The following is an 18,574-nucleotide window of genomic DNA, read 5'->3' on the forward strand; positions in this document are numbered from 1 at the left end:
TCTCTTTCGTCGCACCACCTCACCGCGGCGAATTCGAACGCCCGGGTGTATGACAGGCGAACAAAGCCACAGTCGGGAGAGAGAATCATGGAAAGGTGTGTAGGAGCGCTCCTGAGGCGAAAGGTGTTAGGGTGGGCGAGACCGCACTGCAGCCCGTAGCGCACAGACAGTCAGGCACACGCACTGACGAAGAGGAAGGAAAAAAAGGGGGACTGAGGGAAACCTACGAGACGACTCACCGGCACGTTGTTGGCTGTAGCATCTCTCTGTGGAGACGCCCGCACGATCGTGTTTCGACTTGTCTTCGCCTCTTCGCCCTTCTTTTTCCGCTTGGCTGTTGCGGCTGCGCTGCTGCCTTTGCCTCAATACTTCATTTTCTCGTTTTTTTTGCTTTGTTGCCGGCTGCTTTCCGCCATCTTCCACAGTTCGCAGGTCCTCCTCCTCCTCCCCCCTTTCTCTCCACGCTTCTTTTGCCGCTGCCACCACCATCACCCCCCCCCTGCGGCGTTTTCTCTCTGACTCTCCTTCAGTTGCTTGCCGGCCTTCTTTTGATGTTATATATATATATATATATATTGCAGGCCTGCCCTCCGCCTTCCCCCTCTCCCTTTCTCTACGAACCTCCCGTTTCTTCCTCGATCTCTCGCTGTGAGGCTTACCTGTGTGTGTGTGTGTGGTCACTTCGCTACCTCTCTCACTGGTACGCGTAGTGGCATTGCACCCCTCTCTTCACAAGTCTCTTCTTGAATTTTTTTTTCCCTTCGTTGCTCCTATGATCACCGAGCTGTGTGGGTGCTTGTACTTGTCCTCTTGGTGCTGTGACTCTTGCCGCTACCTCTCTTGCGTTTGCCTTTGTTTCTCTATTCTGTCCAACCTGACTGCTGAGATGCCCGCACCGCCTGTTCATCTTCCCCCAAACAGCCCTTTTCCACGTGTGAGTCTTCTTCACTTGTCCCCCTCCCCCCTCTCACGCTGTCCCTCTTTGGGGTGAGGAGAGGGGGAGGGGAGTCCCCTTCCCATCCACCGTCAACATCGGCGCTCTACTTGGTGTGTTGGTTCTTCCTCTGTTTTGTATTGAACTTCAAGGCCGTGTGCGCTGCAGTAGCACTCGAACCGTATTCCCGTGAGTTTCTCTTCATATTCCTCTCACTGCAACGGCTTTCTGCAATCTTCATTTTCCGCCTCTGTCCCCATCACAACGCACGAGCGCGTCAATACCTACGTGCCTGCCTGCCTGTGTGTGCGGCTCCGTGTGGATGTGTCGCCACGAGTGACATAGAAGAAGCGAAAGAGAAAGCCAAATAAACAACGCCTACAAGAGTCACGTTGGTCAAAAAATCCTCGGCACACCCACGCACACTCTTCTTTAGTGTCCTAAAGCCGTGCTCGTGCGATGCACCACGCTACCAAACAACCGATGGCATCTGCGATCATCGGCATCTTTTAAGGCCAGCTAATCAGCCAATAAACAGCTGGACTGCAGGAAGGCACAGAAAAAAAGAGACGCACGTATCATCAGCTGCACTTCGCCCTATTCCTCTGTTGCGCAAGCACCCAACATGCATGAGCGTGTCGCACGCGTCTTTCGTACAACACACCTCCTCCCCCTCTCGCTCCCTCTCTCGCTCTCTCCTCCCCCCATTCTCTGGTGGTCTCAAATGACGCCAACGTCGCCCGCATACACACATTTCTGCGTCTTTATTTGGGTGATTGTCGCCCCACGTGTGGAAAGACACGCACACAAAGAAAAGCCTCCTCGCATACCCACCCCCGTACGATATGCTCACTCGACTCAGCCTGAACCGCATTCTCGCGCCTTCGGCGAATTCCTCGCTCTGCAAGGCGCGACCATTACTGACGATGTCTGCGCATCAGCCTCTGCGCTGCGCTCAGCGGCGATGCGCCACCAAGGCCGAGGCCAAGGCATCCACTGGGGCGAAGCAGCAAGCAACCTCGGCTACCGGCGGGGCTGCAGAGACGAAGATCGCGTCTCAGCACCCGGCTTCGCACGGTCCGCAGCGCAAGGACTGGCGCACGCACAAGGAAGTTGTCTACGTCAAGGGTGTTCCGGCGAAGGGAAGCCTCTTCAAGCTGCCACTGGCGGAGCAGTTCATCATTTGCCTTGTCTTCTCCATTGCTGGGTCAGCCGCAGTGTACCTCGTGCGGCCGCAGATTCGTTACCTCTGCCATAACGGCTTTCTCGGGCTCACTGACGAGGCGGGGTGGTGGAACGGGCCGTGGCTCTACCGCCTCATGTACTGCCTCATCATGTTCCCCAGCTACTCACTCATCCTCTTCGTCGTCGGTGGGCTGTTTGGGCGTCGCATCTGGTTCTCCTTCATGATCCATAAGATGTGGTCCCGCTTCCTCACACGCAATGCGTCGCGGCGCCTGGAGCACTTGCTGGACCTGCAGCACTATTAAGGAGGCGGTGGAATGAATAGAGATGCGTCCGGAGAGTGACTGGGAGGTACTTTGCAGGCAGAAATGGAGAGGGAGACATGGACTAGATCCAGGCGACACAGCTGTCCTCTTTCTGTGGTCGAGTGGTGCGTATGTGTGCGCCTTGCCCAGTCACTCACGTTTGCTGCTCCCTTCTTATCTTGACAGTTGTTCTCGAGCCTGTAGGCAGCGGTGTTGTGGATGAATGGATGTGATGACGGCAGCTGGACAGAGATGCGCGCGTACGTGTGTGTGTGTGTGTGTGTGTCTGAGCTTCTGCGGCGTTAGCGCGAAAGACCAGCTTGGTGCAGAGGAATCCGTGTGGGGCTCGATGAATGCATCGGGTGATGTGTTGAGCAAACGAGATTGCTGATTCGGAAAGGAGGTGGAGGACAAGGAACGAGGCTGTTGAGTCAAGATGTGTTCGTGTGCTAGGGAGGTGTGTGTGAACGATAGGTCTCTTTACCTACTAACGCAGCATCCGCACGGAATCCGAGGGCTGATAAAAAGCGTTTCTCCAGTCCTTTCCTCCCCTCTCCGTGAAGTTTGCCTTTCGTTTTTCTCCCCCAGAGTAGTTGCGTGTGGCGTTGCCTCGGTCTCCCCGCTTGTATAAAACGACGTCCTTCTCTCTCCCATTTGACCCACCATATGCCAACTTTTCTCCTGCGCATGTTGCGTGTCCCTCCACTCCATCTCTGTTAGCTTTTATTCGCCCCTTCTCCCTCTCTCTCTCTCTCTGTGCCACGCATCTTTGCCCGCATCTCGAGCGTATGTCTTTGCGCGGTGCACATAGTGTCGCCTGCCACACCCTCCGCTACTGTTGCCCCCAGCCGGTCTGCATCCTTGTTCTCCACCACCTCGCGCGCCTTCACCCTCCCGCTCTTCCGTGGTGTAGCACTCTGAGGAAGGACTGTGTGCGACTCTTTTAGGTGGTCCGCTGGACAGCATTCGGCTCACAGAAGTGCACCACACACACACACACACACACGTGTTGTGGACTCTGCACTGCCTCTCTATTCCCAAACGGAAATACGTGTCAGTTCTGCTGGACTTGGACACTCGAACATACCTGCTGTACCACTGCTGCCCCCTCTGCCGTGATTTACACCACGGACATGGAGAAAACTATCAACATCTTTGGTCGCGGCACACCCGCTGGCGAGGCAATTTACCGCTGCTATGTTGCCCCCTCCAAACCCAGCACGCTCGACCCTGAGCTCGCAGCCCTGCTGGCGCGTCGACGCCAAGAGCGGGAGGTCGCCGAGGCAGCTCAGGTGCACCCGAAGCCTATTCCAAAGTCGAAGGCGCCGGTCCACCGGCCCCGCGTTGGTCTGAGAAGGCGGCCAACCGAGGAGGAATACGCGCGCTGGCGGTTGAGCAATATCTCGCATCGCCGCTCCAAGGTTGCCATAGAGGCAGAGGAGGAGGCGCGCAGAGGGATACCGCAGTCCGTCAACGACCGCTTCACCCGCCCGGCTATCACGGACGCCGAGAAGGATCGGCTGGCGGATGTCATGGCCTACGGTGCTGAACTGCCCAAGCCAAAGGAGTTCACCGGGGCGCAGCGAGTCCGCCTTCACCGCCTCAACCCGCGCGCTGAACTCGAAGATCGGTTCGCGAGGTTGCGTCAGATCGCACAGGAGGTGCAGAGCGAGCTCGCGCAGCTCCGACAGGGTAGCCTTGGTGTCGGCGCCTCCTCGCCCTCTGGCGGCAATGCGGTTGATGATGTGCTTGATGCTCAAGCGCGACTCTCCGAGCGCCGCTCTCGTGGAGATGGCAGCGACTCCGTCACCGCCTCTCCGCATCCGCTGGTGACGGCCACTTCGCCTGGCGCCGCCGCCACCAGCGATGTGCTCAACATCGGTGGCACTCGTGTTGGCCGTCACGGCGGCAACCGCATGAGCAAAATTGAACGATGCCAACGGGAACGGGAACTGCAGAGCCACCTGGATACGGTGATTGCCGAAATGGAGGCGGTAGACCGGGAGTTAAGCCGACTCCCCATTTCCTCGTAGGGATGCCTGTGCCGGCTTGACGCTACCTACTAAAGACCTAGGTCGTGTTGTTGTTGCGCTTACTCTTGATGTACTCTTCACCTGCCTCCCCCTCTCTCCTCTCCTCTGGTGAGCACAGCTCCAAACAGAGACACACTTGCTCAGTGCTCCCCTTTACTACAGAGGCAAGGCTTATCGGTGTGCGTACGTGTGCGTGTGCATCTCTGCGCTCACCGCTCTGCGTGCCTTTTCCAAGTCCGGCGACCGGCAAAAGGAGAGAAAACAGCTTCGTGCTTAATGTTGTTGTTCGAAGGGACCGCATCGCCCTGCTCAGTGGCGCATACGAACGATCATTCGAGACTTTGTTGTGTTTGCCCTTGCCCTCCCGAGAAAACAGACTCGGTCCATCGGTCTCGCGGTCGTGGGGAGTGGGGAGTGGGAGGGGGGGGCAAGCACCCAGCGCCGACGCGACCCGTAAGTCATGTACGTCGCGGCAATGCCTGTCCTCGTTCCACGCAAACGCACAAGGCGGAGTGAAGACTTGCATGTGCGACTGCGTGCCTTCGGGTGCTTTATCCATTCTCTCTGCTCGCCTGTGCGCCGTTTCTCCCCTCCGCCCTTCCAAAGGCGTCCAGTGCGACGCCCCCCCCCCTCGTTGCCGCTCGTTGCCTCTCTTTGCACTCATGAAGTTCACCGACATTTCTGTTCCGCTCTGCTGTTTTCCGTTCCCCATCGCTGGGAACTCTCCCTACTCCCCTCCCTCCCTCTGACTGACCAACAACACGGGCATCGCTACGCATGCATAAAGGCGACACACACACACACCACACACCACACACACACCACACACCACACACACACCACACACCACACACCACACACACAGGATCGAAGTGCACAGCACGGTACCCTTTCCTTGCACGCCTCTGACCCTCCCCCTCCCTCGAGAGGGCAAAGTATTCTGCTGGACCCGTAGAGATATATAGATATATGTATATATGTCTTTTCCCTTTCATCTGGCCCAACTGCTGCTGCACTTCTTCAGTATTGGGTAAGACGAAGACGTAGAGCTACGCAAAACACTTTGATTCTCGTACCAGTGGCCGCTGCGGTCGCACAGCTTCTTCCCTCAGATGAGTAGGTGCGAGTGTGTGCCAGGTGGGGTGTGTTGCTGCTCATGCTACTGCTGTCTCTGAGTCTCTTTCTTAGTGCGTGGTGTGCTTCTCCTTCACAGATTCGATGTGATTCCGCTTCATTCCTGCGCCCCTTCATTGACCTGCTCACGTGTCTCTTGTCCTCTCGCTTTTCGTTCCTCTTGCGTGACGCTGCCTGCCATATCGTCCTTTCTCTCCTTCGTAGGCGCTTTAAAGGTTTGCATGTTTTTCTGCCTGCACTTCTCACCATCGCGTCTTCCATGTCGCAGTCTGGCGAGGTTGAGTCAGTGCTGCATCGGTTCCTCGCGGTGGAGGGTAGTCTACGCAGGCCCAAGACTTGCCATGAAAACAGCCCTCCTCCACTGGTCAAGGTGACCTCCTCCGCCACTCCAGTCGATGAGGCAGTGACGCTGAACGGTCATCCAACTCGTCGCTCGAGCAGTGCTTCGGGGTCCCCGGCGCACGCGGCTGCCGTTGCGGAAGAGGAATCCTCAACTTGGTACCGCGATCTGGGCGGCGCCAGCACCTCCAGCTCGTCCGCTAGCAGCGAGACACAAGAGGAGGCAGCAACACCACCTCGCTGCTCGAGCAGCAACCAACACGCTATCACCCCCACTGCAGTCGCCGACACCTTCGCGCAAGCGCCCGCGCTGCGCAGCTCGATTCCAAGTGCGTCACCATCGCCCCCGCTGTCGCTGTCACATCCTGTCGTGCAGTTTCTGACGGGTGTGCAGCTGCAAGGTTACTCCGCCCGGCTCATGTGCGATCTCGACATTCGATCAATCTCAGACTTGGCGGAGTGGTGCTCCACTTTGAAGGACGCGAGCGTGCTGCTGGGGCCCTCTGCGTCGCTGCAACAACAAAACGAACTGCTGCGAGGGTTTCGACGGTGGGAACGTGATGAAGCTCGTCGTGCCAAAGCAGAGGCTACGGAGGCACGCCAGCGCGCACTGAGGGAGAACCGCGTCGCCAAGGGGGTGGCCAAGAGTCTTTGTGCAAAGAAAAGCCGGTCGCGCACCGTCAAAACGAAGGAAAGCAGGGCGACGACCACCTGTACAGCGCACAGCGGTGGCCCTGAGGACGGAAGAGGAAGTGACACTGGAAGCGGTCAACAGTCAATGCAGATCTCTGCTACCCTTGGCAGCTGCGTAGGCACTCATGGAAGCGCATTCTTTCGTCTCTCTGACGTGTGCGACCACGTGCTGCAGCCGCACTCCACCACCACCGACCTCTGCCTCGCTGAGGCAGACCCCCATGCCATCGCGGGCGGCAGCGGTGACGTCGTTGCGTCATCGTTGAAGGTGCCGCCGCCTCATGCAGCGTTCTTCGTAGCCTCTTCCTCCTGTCCCTCGCTCACAACGCGCGCCATCGAATTAATGGGTCAGCTGTCACATCGGTGCACTTACTCTCGTGAAGCAGCGGCTCGTCGACGTCGAGCTGGGCGGCACCGCTGTTGCCGCGCCGGTCGTGGTAGCCAGGGAGAGTGCGCGGACGCGACATTGAGGACAGCGACCAAAGTAGCACCGTACGATGTGGATGCGGAGGACGTCGATGCCGTGACAACGAGCGACCTGACCAGCCACAGCAGAGGCAGCCACCGTGGAGGCTCTGAAGAAAGTGCTGTTTTGTGCGATGTTGAGACGAGGATGCCTCAAGCTGAGGGGAGTACGGACGGCGACACTGGTGATGCGCTGCCCGGTGAGGAGAGTCTCCCCAGCGGTGCGCAGCGAGCGAACGTAGCCTCTGCTGCACGCCTAGCGCGCTATGAGATGGAGGAGGTATCCCCAAACGCGGAGGAGTTGGTACCTCCTCCGGCGCTGTCCACGGCTTGCGACTCGTGCGAATCGGGTCTGTCGACCGTTCTATGCTCCTTGCGTGAGGCCGTGGAGCAACAACCCGTCGTGCAGGAGCTAAGCGGACCTGACGGTGTGGATGGAAATGACTCAGCAAGCGCCCACTGGCCACTAGCCGCATTGAGCGCGCCACCTGATGCATTCGGCGATGTGTTCACAGAAAACGACTCCGCCACTGCGGAGTCTCACCGCCCCGTTTGCAACGATCTAGTGACCACGAGCCACATATCCCTCGCCGCATTATCCACCTACACTGAGGTGCAGGTGCTTCCCCCACTAGAGCCAACGGTGGCGCCGGGGGATGCCAGTGTATTACCAGTATCGGAGGCGACAGGTAAGACGGCAAGCCCTGACGCTCACCCTATCGCAGCGCGATATCCAGCGATGGATAGCGGCGCATCTTGTAACGCATCGCAGCAGCAGCAGCAACACCGAGACTCCTTTGCCCTCGTGCCCGAGAGCTCAGCACAGCCGCGACAAAGTGGGCAGATAAAGTCGTCACTCGCGACTACTGGTACCTCTCTCCCCACCAACGACACTGCGAAGCGAAGCACTTTTTTGGAGGGCCAACTCGAAGATGCACGACACCGCCTCGACGACGCGCTGCGAGAGGCGTTGCGGTCGTACAACGCGGAGGTGAAGGCCATCAGGTATTCAACGGCTCTTCCTCTCACGGACGACACGGTGGCAAACAAGTGTGTACCCCTACGCGCTGTTCTGCAGCCTATACCTTTCTCGGCACGAGCCGCGGGTGCGTATGCTCCTGGTGCTGCAGCGGAGCTGGGTACACCGACGGAGCTAGTTCTCTGGATGCTGAGTGAGGAAGGGGGCATCAAAGGTGCCGAGACACACAGTTGCTCTTCCCCTTCTCCCACGGCAGCCGTGTCTGGTGGGGCTGAGCCAGAGGAACGTGCCGCCTTCTCTGCTGCTGCCGCGCTCCATCGCGTGAGTGCTGATAGGGAAGTTCTGTCAGTCATGACCAGCACCGACACATCGACGCGCACAACAGTGCGCTCCACAGCCGCGCCGGTGGTCGCCCTGTACTGCTGTTCTACGCTGTCTTCAGCCGCCACGCTCCAGGGCGAAGGGTGCGCCGGCACAGCGGCACTTAGCGCTCTGACCCCAAGAGGGGCGGTAGAGTGTCGTTTGATCAGAGACGACGAGGACGAAGAGGGTGATGGCGTCAGCTGCGAAAGCGTTGGTCGATTGACGACCGGCACTCAGCACCTCTCCACGCACGTCGAGATGAGCAATGCAAGCAAGGCTCCGAGGGGCCCTACTCTTGCTTCGGACGACAAGGTCGCAGCTGAAGGGCGTAGTGGCAACATGGGCGATTATCTCTGGGTGGCTCAAGACTCCCCACTGATTGTGCAGCAAAGCCCATTCGCAGATCCCGCTGATGCCAACGTCAATACGATAGAGAATGTGCCGAGCAGCGACGAGTGGTGGGCGGAGTACGGCATCGAGGCGCTGGAATACACTCAGAACAGTCCCGACAGCGGTGCCGGCGGATGGGCTGCCTCGCTCGGCGTCAACGCAGCGGATCCTCGTACCACCTCCAATGGAGTCGGTGGGTTACCGACTCGAGAAGTCGACACCCCGTCACCCGCACCGGTGGAGGTAATTGAGCTTCACTCCGGTACCGATTCGGTGGATGCCGACTCACGCGGCAGCGACGACGAGCGCGATGCGCGCACTCGCTCCCCAGAGGCATCTTCTGATCTCCGCTCACGAGCGGCCCCCTCGCTGCCGCTGCCACCCTTGTCGCCGCCGCGCGATAGGTTCGGCGAGGGGCTCACGGTCTCTTCGACCACTGCGTCTGCGGCGCCGATGCGCTCATCACTGCAACCGTTCTTGGACAGCCGTCTGCATCCTGATGCGTGGCCGCGCATGACGAACGCCGAACTGCGCCAGCTCTGCGGCGAGTTCGGTTTGCTGGTTCTTCCGCCGACTAGCGGGGATGCCACAGCACATGAACAGGGAAGCATTCCACAGCGGCGCGCTGTCTTGCTGGAGCGCGAGTCGCTGTTGGAGGCGCTGCGGCTGCTCGCCACACGCCTCCGTTTCCGCCACACTGTCGCACCATTTTTTCTGCACCGCGTAACGCGGCTGAGCGGACTACCCTACAAGCGCATGCGCGTCGCCAACTTCGTGGACGAAGGCACAGTGCTCACCCGCGATGACCTCAGGCAGGCGCGACTCCGCTACAAGGCTGAGGAACAAGAAGAGGTTGATCGTTGCATTGTGTCCGCACTCGTGGCGGAGGCTGCCGAGACAGTGGAGCAGTACGCACAGAGCGTTGCGTCTCGATTGACGACGCTGCCCCTGTTTGCGGCCGAAGGCAGCAACAGAACCAATATGAAAGTGACCGCAACCCTCAGTGCACTTACGTCTCTCCCAAGTGGCGAGGTGCGTTGCTGCTACGACCAGATCCTTCTACGAGAGCCAGTGAGCATCGATGCCTCCGCGGCTGTCGTCCAGAGCTCCTTCCCGCACATCTCGCATACCCGTGTGCAGCAGCTGCTAGCGGCAAATGAGGTGATTGCAGATGCTGTCGTCACAGCTTCGTACCGCTCGCCTTCGCCGTTGCCGTCTTCGCCGCTCACCGAGGTAGCCACACCAGTGCAGCTCGAAGCGGGACAGGCAATCGCAGTGCCTCGACCCTCAGGTGAGTTGACTGGGGACACATCGCCTTCGATAAACCAGACGGACGACGGCGGTGCAGTGCAAGCCACGGCCACTACGACGCCTCTCTCGCAAGAAGAACGGAAGCGCGCGAATGCACGGCGCTACTTTGCACAGCGAGGTTACATAACTCGCCGGCAACGTGGTGACTAGGGCCTTAGCCACCGCGGAGCAGCAGGACCGGAAAAGGGTCTGTGAGTGTAGCATGTCTATACGTGAGAGTGAGTCTATGTTAATGGCGAGGTGGGTGCTGGAAAATCCGAAACACACCCACTGCACACGGGGGTGCTGCAGTCTTTGTTAACTTTCTCTTCCCCCCCCCCCCTTCCGCACTCTTCGCCGACTCGGGAATGGCAAAGAATTTGCATCAGCGATGCCCGTCAACATATGCCAATTGCGCGTTGCATTCCGACTGTATGTGAAGCGGTGGTATCGCCGGCATCCATTCTGGGGGCGTGCGCGCCCCCTCTGTCCTCCTCGCCCCTTTGCGTGCTTCTCGGCACGCAAAGGCACGCCGTTGCTGTGACTCAGCCCTGCTCCCCCCCCCCCCCACCCCTCTCTACTAATCACGTCTGGACAACGGCCCTTCTTCCCTCTCTCGACTCGTGCGTGTTTGACACATCAAATGGCCGCCTCTGCCGCTGGGCCATCACGTCTGCACAGACAGCACTCATGAGCACTCTTTTCAAAACCAACGCATGGGAGCGCAGCCCGCCGTCCCAGCAGAACGGCGCCGCCCAGCCCAACAACATCACGACGGCGGATGTCAGCAAGGCCAGCAGCCTTGCCTTGCTGAGTGGCTGTGGCAGAGACCAAGGTACTGTTCAGGATGGCACATCATTTACTCACTCCGCCGACGCCCTTTTGGCTGCCGGAAACCCCGTTGCTGAGACGGATGTGCTGCAGGCTGGCGGCGCTTCCACCGTCCAATACGGTCTTGTGGTGACGAAGAGCAACAAGGGAGGCGCCGTCGTCGTTGCGCATCAACCCGCCACCTTCCCTGGCCTCTACAAGGACGTGGATTACCCGGTCTATACCGTCTTTGCGCCGCCAAAGCCCCCCGGTGACATGCCACCACGAGTAAAGCGACGGGCCCGGCCCGGCCCGGTGTATAAAAATGACATTTCCACGGCAGGCGCCCGGCAGCATCGCGCCCAGCGAGAGGTAAGTCGGATGTGGCGAGGAGTGCTGTGCCGCCGCCGACTTCAGCAGGCTCGCACGCTGGACGAGGTGCTGAACAACCGTGTCAGGCGCATCCAGTGCTGGTGGCGCAGCCTGCAAGCGCGGTGGCGACTACGGCAGCTGCACGCTATTCGGAAAGAGTGGGCGAAGGAACGAATGGCGCGCTACATTACGGGCCGTGTCGAGAACACCAAAAATATAATCTACTGGCAGCACTGCCGTTACGGCTACGCCGCAGTGCTCATCCAACGGATGGTGCGGTGGTACCTGCGCGAGAAGCAGCGCCGTGAATGCGAGGCGCAGGGCGTGCCCGAGTCAGAGTGGCCGCCCGCGCTAGAGCATCCTCCGACCCACAAGCACTCCCTGTACTTCCCCTGGCGGCGTCCGTACGGCACTGCAGAGGCATGCCAGCCGGCGCCGACCGCGGGCGAGCTGGTCGCTACTGGTGAGAACGCGTTGCACAACCGCACCCTGTTGCAGTTTCGCGAAGTCAGGGCTCCGGTGCCACCCCCTACGCAGGAGGAAGTGGAGGCGATCAACGCAAATATGCGTGAGCGAAACGCGCAGCAAGCGTTGGCGCTGACGACGCCAGAGACTCTCTCTCGTGCCGAGTGGAAGACGGAGAACATCCACCGGAAGGACCTCGACTTCAACGCCGCCGTGGTGCAGCGCCTATACCGTAGCAAGCAGGCCATCGTCAAGGTCAACACCAAGAAGCTGACAGAGAAGTACTTGGAGAAGAACGTGCGCATCATCTCTCGGACGTTCCGCATGTATGTGTTAATGAAGCGTTTACGCATTCGCCGAGCGACAACAGAAAGCCAGGCGCGAGCTCGTGTGGCGCGGCGCAGTGACGAAAAGGTGGAGGCCCTGAAGGTGGCGGCTGTGTGGCAGCGCGACTTGATGGACGCGAGCGCGATGTGCATCCAGAGGTGCTGGCACTGGTACCGTTTCGAACACCAAGGCGTGGTGCCAGCCTCCTACGCGGTCATGCAGGTGGTGCCGACACCACCTCCGTATGGCCTGATCGACGCGCACCTGAAACGAGAGCGCGAAATGCGGTGGGCTTCCATGAACTTGATGGAGCGACACGAGCTGGAGAAACAGAAGCGCCAATTGTACCTTCGCTACGTGCCGTCGAGGGTGATTGTGTGCGAGCACATTGGTCGCTTTGTCGCCGCGCCGCTGGCCGAGTTGTGACGCAGCGAATGGGGAGGGACCCACATGTATGCATGCCAAACGCCTGTAGGTCATGGAATGGTGGAGTAGAAACGCTACCACGATCTTGGCGGCTCTATGCGTACGTCTGAAGAATTGTGCAGTCTCGCTGCTCTTCAGTCTTCTATAGGGGTGAACTCCTTCTGTGCTTTCACTTTTGATGTTTCCCCATTTCTTTCGCCCCCTCCCCCCCCCACGCTCTCAGCTTCCCTCGCATTTGCAGCTTTCGCTGGTTTGCCACCGTTGCTGTTCGGGTATTGTGCTTCACGCTCACATCAAGCCACCCTCTTTCTTCTTCGCCCACTCCCTTTCCTCCGCCGGATGGAGGCGGTTGATGTACACTAGACTCCGCCAGTACACAGGCATCTGTACTGGATGTGTTTGTTTGTTGTCTTCCTTTTCTTCTCCTTTTGCCCAGTGGAGTGGGTGCGCGGTAGTTGGATACGGGCGTCGTGCGTGCGTTAGCATCAACGATGGCCGCGGCGACAGTGGAGAAGGGACGGGGAGAGGGGGGAAGGCACCCCTCTCCGCCCTCGTTGTGTTCTGTCCTTTTTCCTTTCTTTGTGTGTATGTGTGGAGGCGACCCACCGTCCCGTCCGTTCACTTCTGCTTTCCCCCCCCCCCTCCCCTCCCCCCTCTTTTACCTTTCACTCTGTCAGTCTCTGTGGTGCTCGGTCATGTATACCATATGTAGGGTGGCGTGCGCGTGTGCGTATGCGAATGTCCATGTGTGTGTCTGTGTGTGTGCTGGTCGTCTTGTGCCTACCCTTGCCCCCGTCAGCTCGTCTCTACCTGCACCTACACCGAGACAGGCGCACACTTATTCAGTGCGATGCCCCCCCCCTTCACCACCATCTCTGCCTTCTTCCCTCTTTGCACTACACATGGAGCGCATCCATCGTCTGTTTTGCACTTCGCTTTCGGTTCTGTTGTATATGCTACGATGGTGCAACTCATCTGAATGGCGTCCGCCGAATGACCTGCCGCCTGTTCTCCATCGTGAGAATGATAGCGAATGATGCCCACCGGCGGCCCTCCTACGCACAAACACCCAAAGTGTGGCGGTGCGTTGGGGATGCCACAGCGCATCGGGTCAGTGATGCCTCTTTGTGTGTGGCGCTCGCTTTCGGAATAGCCATAACGGCTGCACTCCTCTTGCGCCCGCTCTCGCTCTCTTCTGCGTACCACCAAGCAGTGACCATCTTGTTCCTATTCCCCCCTCTTCCTTCCCTCCAGACCCGTTTTTTCCCCCCACCCCCACCCCTGCTGAACTCCCACCAACCAAGACGTGTCCATCACTTTTCTGTCCTCAATCACCCCATTCTCTCCCCCCTCCCCACCTCCCTCTGTGCATTCCACTACCAGTGCGACAGCATCGCCCACATCGTATACCCACCAGAAAAACACATGCATGCACACATGCAAGGCGGTCTAACAACCACGCGCTTTAAACCTCTACCTCTCCCCTCTTCCCTTCTCGCACATTTGGTCTGAGCGGGCAAAGCAGGCAAACACGCAGAAAGGGAAAAGAGTGGCTTCTCCGATCCGCTGCGCCGCTGGCGTAACACGCACCCCCACGCGCACACACACACACACACATCCACCGGCCCCTCTGACCACCTCCTGTTTCCGTGTGCCTTTGCCCCTCTTCCGCTGTGCTTGTCAGGGGGGGGGTGTACGTCCCCCTCTCTTGTCTGTTGTGTAGCGCTGATCGCCTTTACCGGGACTCTCGTTTGATTACTGTAGTGTGCGAGTCTGTCGGTGGTGCCTTGACCTCGGTGTCTCCCCCTCTTCTTCTTGTCAGGTGGACTCTTCCATCCCTCGTTTTTATTTTTCTGCTGCGCGTGGGGGTGTCGGTGGGCTGAGGCTCATCTGTGCTTCATTGCCACGTCTCACCCCTCCCGAAGTGTGCAGCACCCCCCCCCCTCCTCGCCTCCTCTGTGCTCCTCCCCCTTCCTCTTCTTTCAACCCAGAGAGGGCGAGAAGCGAGGCGTGTGGCAGATCAGCTCTTGTGTGAAGCTCGAGGTAGCACTAGCCCGACAGGCACACGCGCCTTGCTCACTTACACCCCGGAGAGAAGAGCGAGTACAGGAACAGAACCACACAGAGGCGAGCAAGGTACGCCAGTCGTTCCGGCCTCTTGTCCTCTTCTGTCTACACCCATTTCCACGGCCGCGTATTGCAGCACACAGTCTGAGGCACGCGCACAAACAGCGAAGAGAAGCGCAATAGACGGGAAGTCGATGGATTTCATGCCGGCGGAGCGCACGACGACGCCGTCCTCAGAGCCGCGGCCGCAGGGCGGTGGTGCGAGCGGCGCCCCTCTCGTCTACTCCGGGGTGTCGCGCGTCGTGTCGACACCACCACCGCACCGGCCGCGTCTTTTTGCGCGCGCGAACGTGGCGCGCGGGTCGCCTACGCCTCCGGCTCGGTTGGCGCCACTCTCGTTGACGACGCCGTCCCTATCGACGCAGCAGCGATCTACCTCAGAGAGCGCGCCCCTCATCTTGGCATCCAATAGCTTCAAGAAGGAAGAGCGGGGCTGGCCCAACGCGTGGTCGCTTACGTGTGGTGAACCCGCCAACGCGCATCTGCCGTTGGCACTGTCACCCTCTCCCTATGAAGTCTCGTTGTCGCACGTGGGTGGTGAGATTTTTACTGCGTGCGCGACCGACCCCAACTCGGCACCACGGTCCACTCGCGCAGAGCCACTGCTCCAGCGCAAAACAGGCTCCGGTGTCGTACCGCAGGCGCACGCGACGACGAGCTACAAAAGTGTGATGAGTGAGGGGATGACGGCGGATGCCAGAGTCATCTCGACTGCCGACGTCACCCAGTCGTGGAGTGCTGTGGAGAACACAGCTGCAGTGTCGCTCATGCACTGCATTGGGCGAAGTAAGCGTCACCGTATGGTCAGCTCAGACGAGACGCAGGAGAGTTTGGCGAGCAGCACGCTGCCGCCCTCGCGCTGCCACCGCGCTTTCGGCCACGACAGCATCGAGGAGGAGTCGGCTACTCAGTGTGACACCTCCTTGGATGCATCGATGACGCGCCCTCTGCCGACCTCCGTGGCGTATCACGTGCCCCATGACTACGAGAAGGAGACGGATGTCGCACAGCAGTGCTGCAGCAGCAGCGGTGCAATCAGCTACAGCGCGTCTTCTCTTCACACCAGCGTCGCAGGCGTACCCGGAAAGCAGGGCATTATCACGCCACTGGCAGGTCAGCGTGAGCTGGCCATTTCCGCGGCGGAGGCGCAGTGCCTCATCTTGGAGGACAGCGTCAACACGGATGCGGTGGTCACACCAGCCCAGCTGCAGCAGATGAGGATGGAGGCAGCAGTAGGCGGCGTGCATTCCCATGCAGCAGACGAGCTGTCGACACCTTATCAGACTCGGCTCGTCACCGCAGACGTGCTGCGAGACTGGACGGGCTGGGAGGATCTTGAGCGTGTGCTTACCACGCAGCTTCTCGTGGATGCGGACGCCATGATCGGCGTCGACCAGATTGGCGAACACCTACCGTCCCTTTCATCGCTGAAGCTTAACGGCTCGCGCCTTTCCCGTGTACGCCACCTCGGTACCGGCTTTCGCGCGTTGAGGTATCTTTGGTTAAACAGATGCCACGTCGCTGACCTGTGCGGCATCGCAGCGTGCTGCCCCTCACTGGTGGAGCTATATCTCCCCTTCAACCACGTGCGTGATGTCAGTCCGGTAATGGCGCTGTCTGAGACGCTCGAAGTGCTGGACGTGGAGGGCAATCTACTGGAAGACGCTGTAGACCTTGGCGCTGTCCTCGCCTCCTTGCATGCGGTGCGTGCGCTGTCACTTCTTGGGAATCCGCTCACGTGCAAGTATCAAGCGCGTGTGCGAGACGCGTATCGCGATTTGCTCGCTGAGGAGAGATGCAGGGATTGTGCGATAAAGGTGGCCTCTAGTGACGTGTGTTTCCCGATGTTGCCGCCAAGCGAGCACAAGACCTTCTCGCACGTCCTTTCAGCGTGGGTGGCTCTCCTTATGCCGCAGCTGCAGACACTCAATGATGTTGCCATCGACGTTGCTGTCGCCAGCTCCTTCGACTCGTTTCCTCTGCATGGCTCCTCAGCAGAGGAAGCAAGCCGACGACTCGCAGCGCCAGCTTCCACACACGTGGACCCGCTGGATGATTCCCTGGCCGAGGAACTCCGACTGGTCGAGGAGTGTGTGCGGGACACCGACGTCTTCGACCCTCTTATCGCCGCCGTCGATGTGGCAAACCGGCACGTCTACATGCGCCCCTCCACCTCGTGCGGAGGTGTTCAGCGACGCCTATCCCCGAGGACCGCCATGGGGGTCGCCCGCCCCTTCACCTCACTGTGGACCAGGGCACCCACCCGACTCGGCTCTTCTAGAAGTTCAACAAGTGACGCATCCGCACTAACGACGGGGGGGATACTGGCTGGAAATGCGACCGCCGGCCTGCGGCGCCGACTAGCGATGCCGCACGGGGCAGCGCAGGACAGCTTCTCTGCCACCACTGCTGCTGCCAGCATCGTTAGAGGCAGAGAGAAGAGTACGCAACGAGGTGGTATCTGTGAAAACGACTCACAGTTCTGTGCCACTCCTACTGCCACCTCCGCCACTGACCTGAGCGAGGATGCTCGCATCGCCGCGCTGCTGGCTAACGACAGTGAAGAGGAAGAGTGGGATCACTTCAAGGCGTCGTTGCTCCGGTCGCAATCGGTGTCGGCAGCGTCCATGCCGAGACTGGACAGCTCACTCAGTACAGTGGCGGCGGCGTCCTACCATCAGCTTCTTACAACGCAGAATGAAGAGGCTGCCGCGACGGCGAACACGCTGCAGGCTGACAACTTCGATAAGGAGCTGCGCATTGAGTTGGCACGTCTGCGAATGCGCATTGCGAAGGAGAGCCTGGAAAAATAGGGCTGAACTGGACGCCTTTCGCCTCCTTTCCCTTTACGACTGTGTGTGCACTTCTGAGGTGGCGGCGCTTTTATTGGCAGGGAAAGGAGGTGGTGCACTGTCAGTGCATCGACTCTTCACCGATTTCAGCGCGCGCTCTCTCTCTCTCTCTGTGTGTGTGTGTGCATGTGTGCCTCTCTGTGCTCTATCGAGTGCGTTGCTTACGTATGCATTTATTTTTTTGTTTGTGTGTTTCTTCTCCCCTTCTTTCTGTTTCCTTGCGCTTTGTTTTGATTGTGGTCGAAAGCCCCCCCCCCCTCCTCCTCTTCCCTTCCCCCTCCTCCCCCTCCCTTTTCTCTGTGCCCCATCTCCCCCTTACATCTGTACACGGTTGAACGAATTACGTCGTCCTCCCCCTCTACTTCTCGCCTTTGATGAACACCCCTGTGATGTACATACAGAGCTATCCGTGTGGCCCTCTCTTTTGTGTGAATGTATCCCTCTCCTCTGCTTCGCCAACACGCGCTTAGCGACGGACTCGTACTCATGTTTTGTTTCTTTGCAATCAATTCTTCTTGCGGGCCCACCCACCCCACTCCACCCCTCTCCCTCCCTCCCTCCCGTCCTGCTGTCCAATACATCAACATCAGCAGCCAAAAAAAAAAACAGAAAAAAGCAGAACAGAAGGGAAAAAAGAGAACCAACACGCCCTTTGCTCCTCTCTTGACTTTGAACCGATTTTCTTCTTTGCCGCCCCTCTCCCTCCTCCTCTTTCCCCTCCCCCCTTGCTATGTGCTTTGATCTCATTCCCTCTCTTGCTGTGCGCATTTTGAGCAAGAGAGATGAGCTAGCTGTCAGGCGAAGCGGTCACTTTCCGTAGTGCGTCCGCTGCTTCCCTTCCCCCTCCCCTCCGCCTCTCTTTCTGGCTCTCCTCCGGGCTTTTTTTCCCCATTCGTTACACTTGCACGCTGAGACGGATGCCCGAAACACTCTCCCCAACCCCTCCCCATGATGATGCAGCGCATTCCTTCTCTTTCCGCGCCCTTACTCATTTCTCTAACCGAAGCAGAAGAGCTACTTAGCACTACCTCGATGGTGCCTTCAGCTCATTCCCGCGTGGCTCACGGGGCTGTCTACAGAAGGGA

General features: G+C 59.1%; 5 protein-coding genes across 5 annotated transcripts; all 5 read left to right on the forward strand.

Annotated features, from left to right (window-relative positions):
- Positions 1–1,779: 1,779 nt before the first annotated feature.
- On the forward strand, positions 1,780–2,424 carry LPMP_190470 (hypothetical protein; the record flags this gene model as incomplete). The annotated part of the gene is made up of 1 exon (XM_010699740.1): positions 1,780–2,424. The coding sequence occupies one exon, from the start codon at positions 1,780–1,782 to the stop codon at positions 2,422–2,424; it is 645 nt and encodes a 214-aa protein (XP_010698042.1).
- Positions 2,425–3,557: 1,133 nt separating this feature from the next.
- Positions 3,558–4,457, forward strand: LPMP_190480 (hypothetical protein; the record flags this gene model as incomplete). Its single annotated transcript, XM_010699741.1, has 1 exon — positions 3,558–4,457. One exon carries the CDS (start codon positions 3,558–3,560, stop codon positions 4,455–4,457), a length of 900 nt encoding a protein of 299 aa, XP_010698043.1.
- Positions 4,458–7,236: 2,779 nt separating this feature from the next.
- LPMP_190490 (hypothetical protein) lies at positions 7,237–10,281 on the forward strand (the record flags this gene model as incomplete). Its single annotated transcript, XM_010699742.1, has 1 exon — positions 7,237–10,281. The coding sequence occupies one exon, from the start codon at positions 7,237–7,239 to the stop codon at positions 10,279–10,281; it is 3,045 nt and encodes a 1,014-aa protein (XP_010698044.1).
- A 519-nt stretch (positions 10,282–10,800) lies between these two features.
- On the forward strand, positions 10,801–12,510 carry LPMP_190500 (hypothetical protein; the record flags this gene model as incomplete). The annotated part of the gene is made up of 1 exon (XM_010699743.1): positions 10,801–12,510. One exon carries the CDS (start codon positions 10,801–10,803, stop codon positions 12,508–12,510), a length of 1,710 nt encoding a protein of 569 aa, XP_010698045.1.
- A 2,798-nt stretch (positions 12,511–15,308) lies between these two features.
- LPMP_190510 (hypothetical protein) lies at positions 15,309–17,450 on the forward strand (the record flags this gene model as incomplete). The annotated part of the gene is made up of 1 exon (XM_010699744.1): positions 15,309–17,450. The coding sequence occupies one exon, from the start codon at positions 15,309–15,311 to the stop codon at positions 17,448–17,450; it is 2,142 nt and encodes a 713-aa protein (XP_010698046.1).
- Between the last annotated feature and the right edge of the window lie 1,124 nt (positions 17,451–18,574).

The sequence above is a fragment of the Leishmania panamensis genome (assembly GCF_000755165.1).
Source record: "Leishmania panamensis strain MHOM/PA/94/PSC-1 chromosome 19 sequence".
Classification (NCBI taxonomy): Eukaryota; Euglenozoa; class Kinetoplastea; order Trypanosomatida; family Trypanosomatidae; genus Leishmania; species Leishmania panamensis.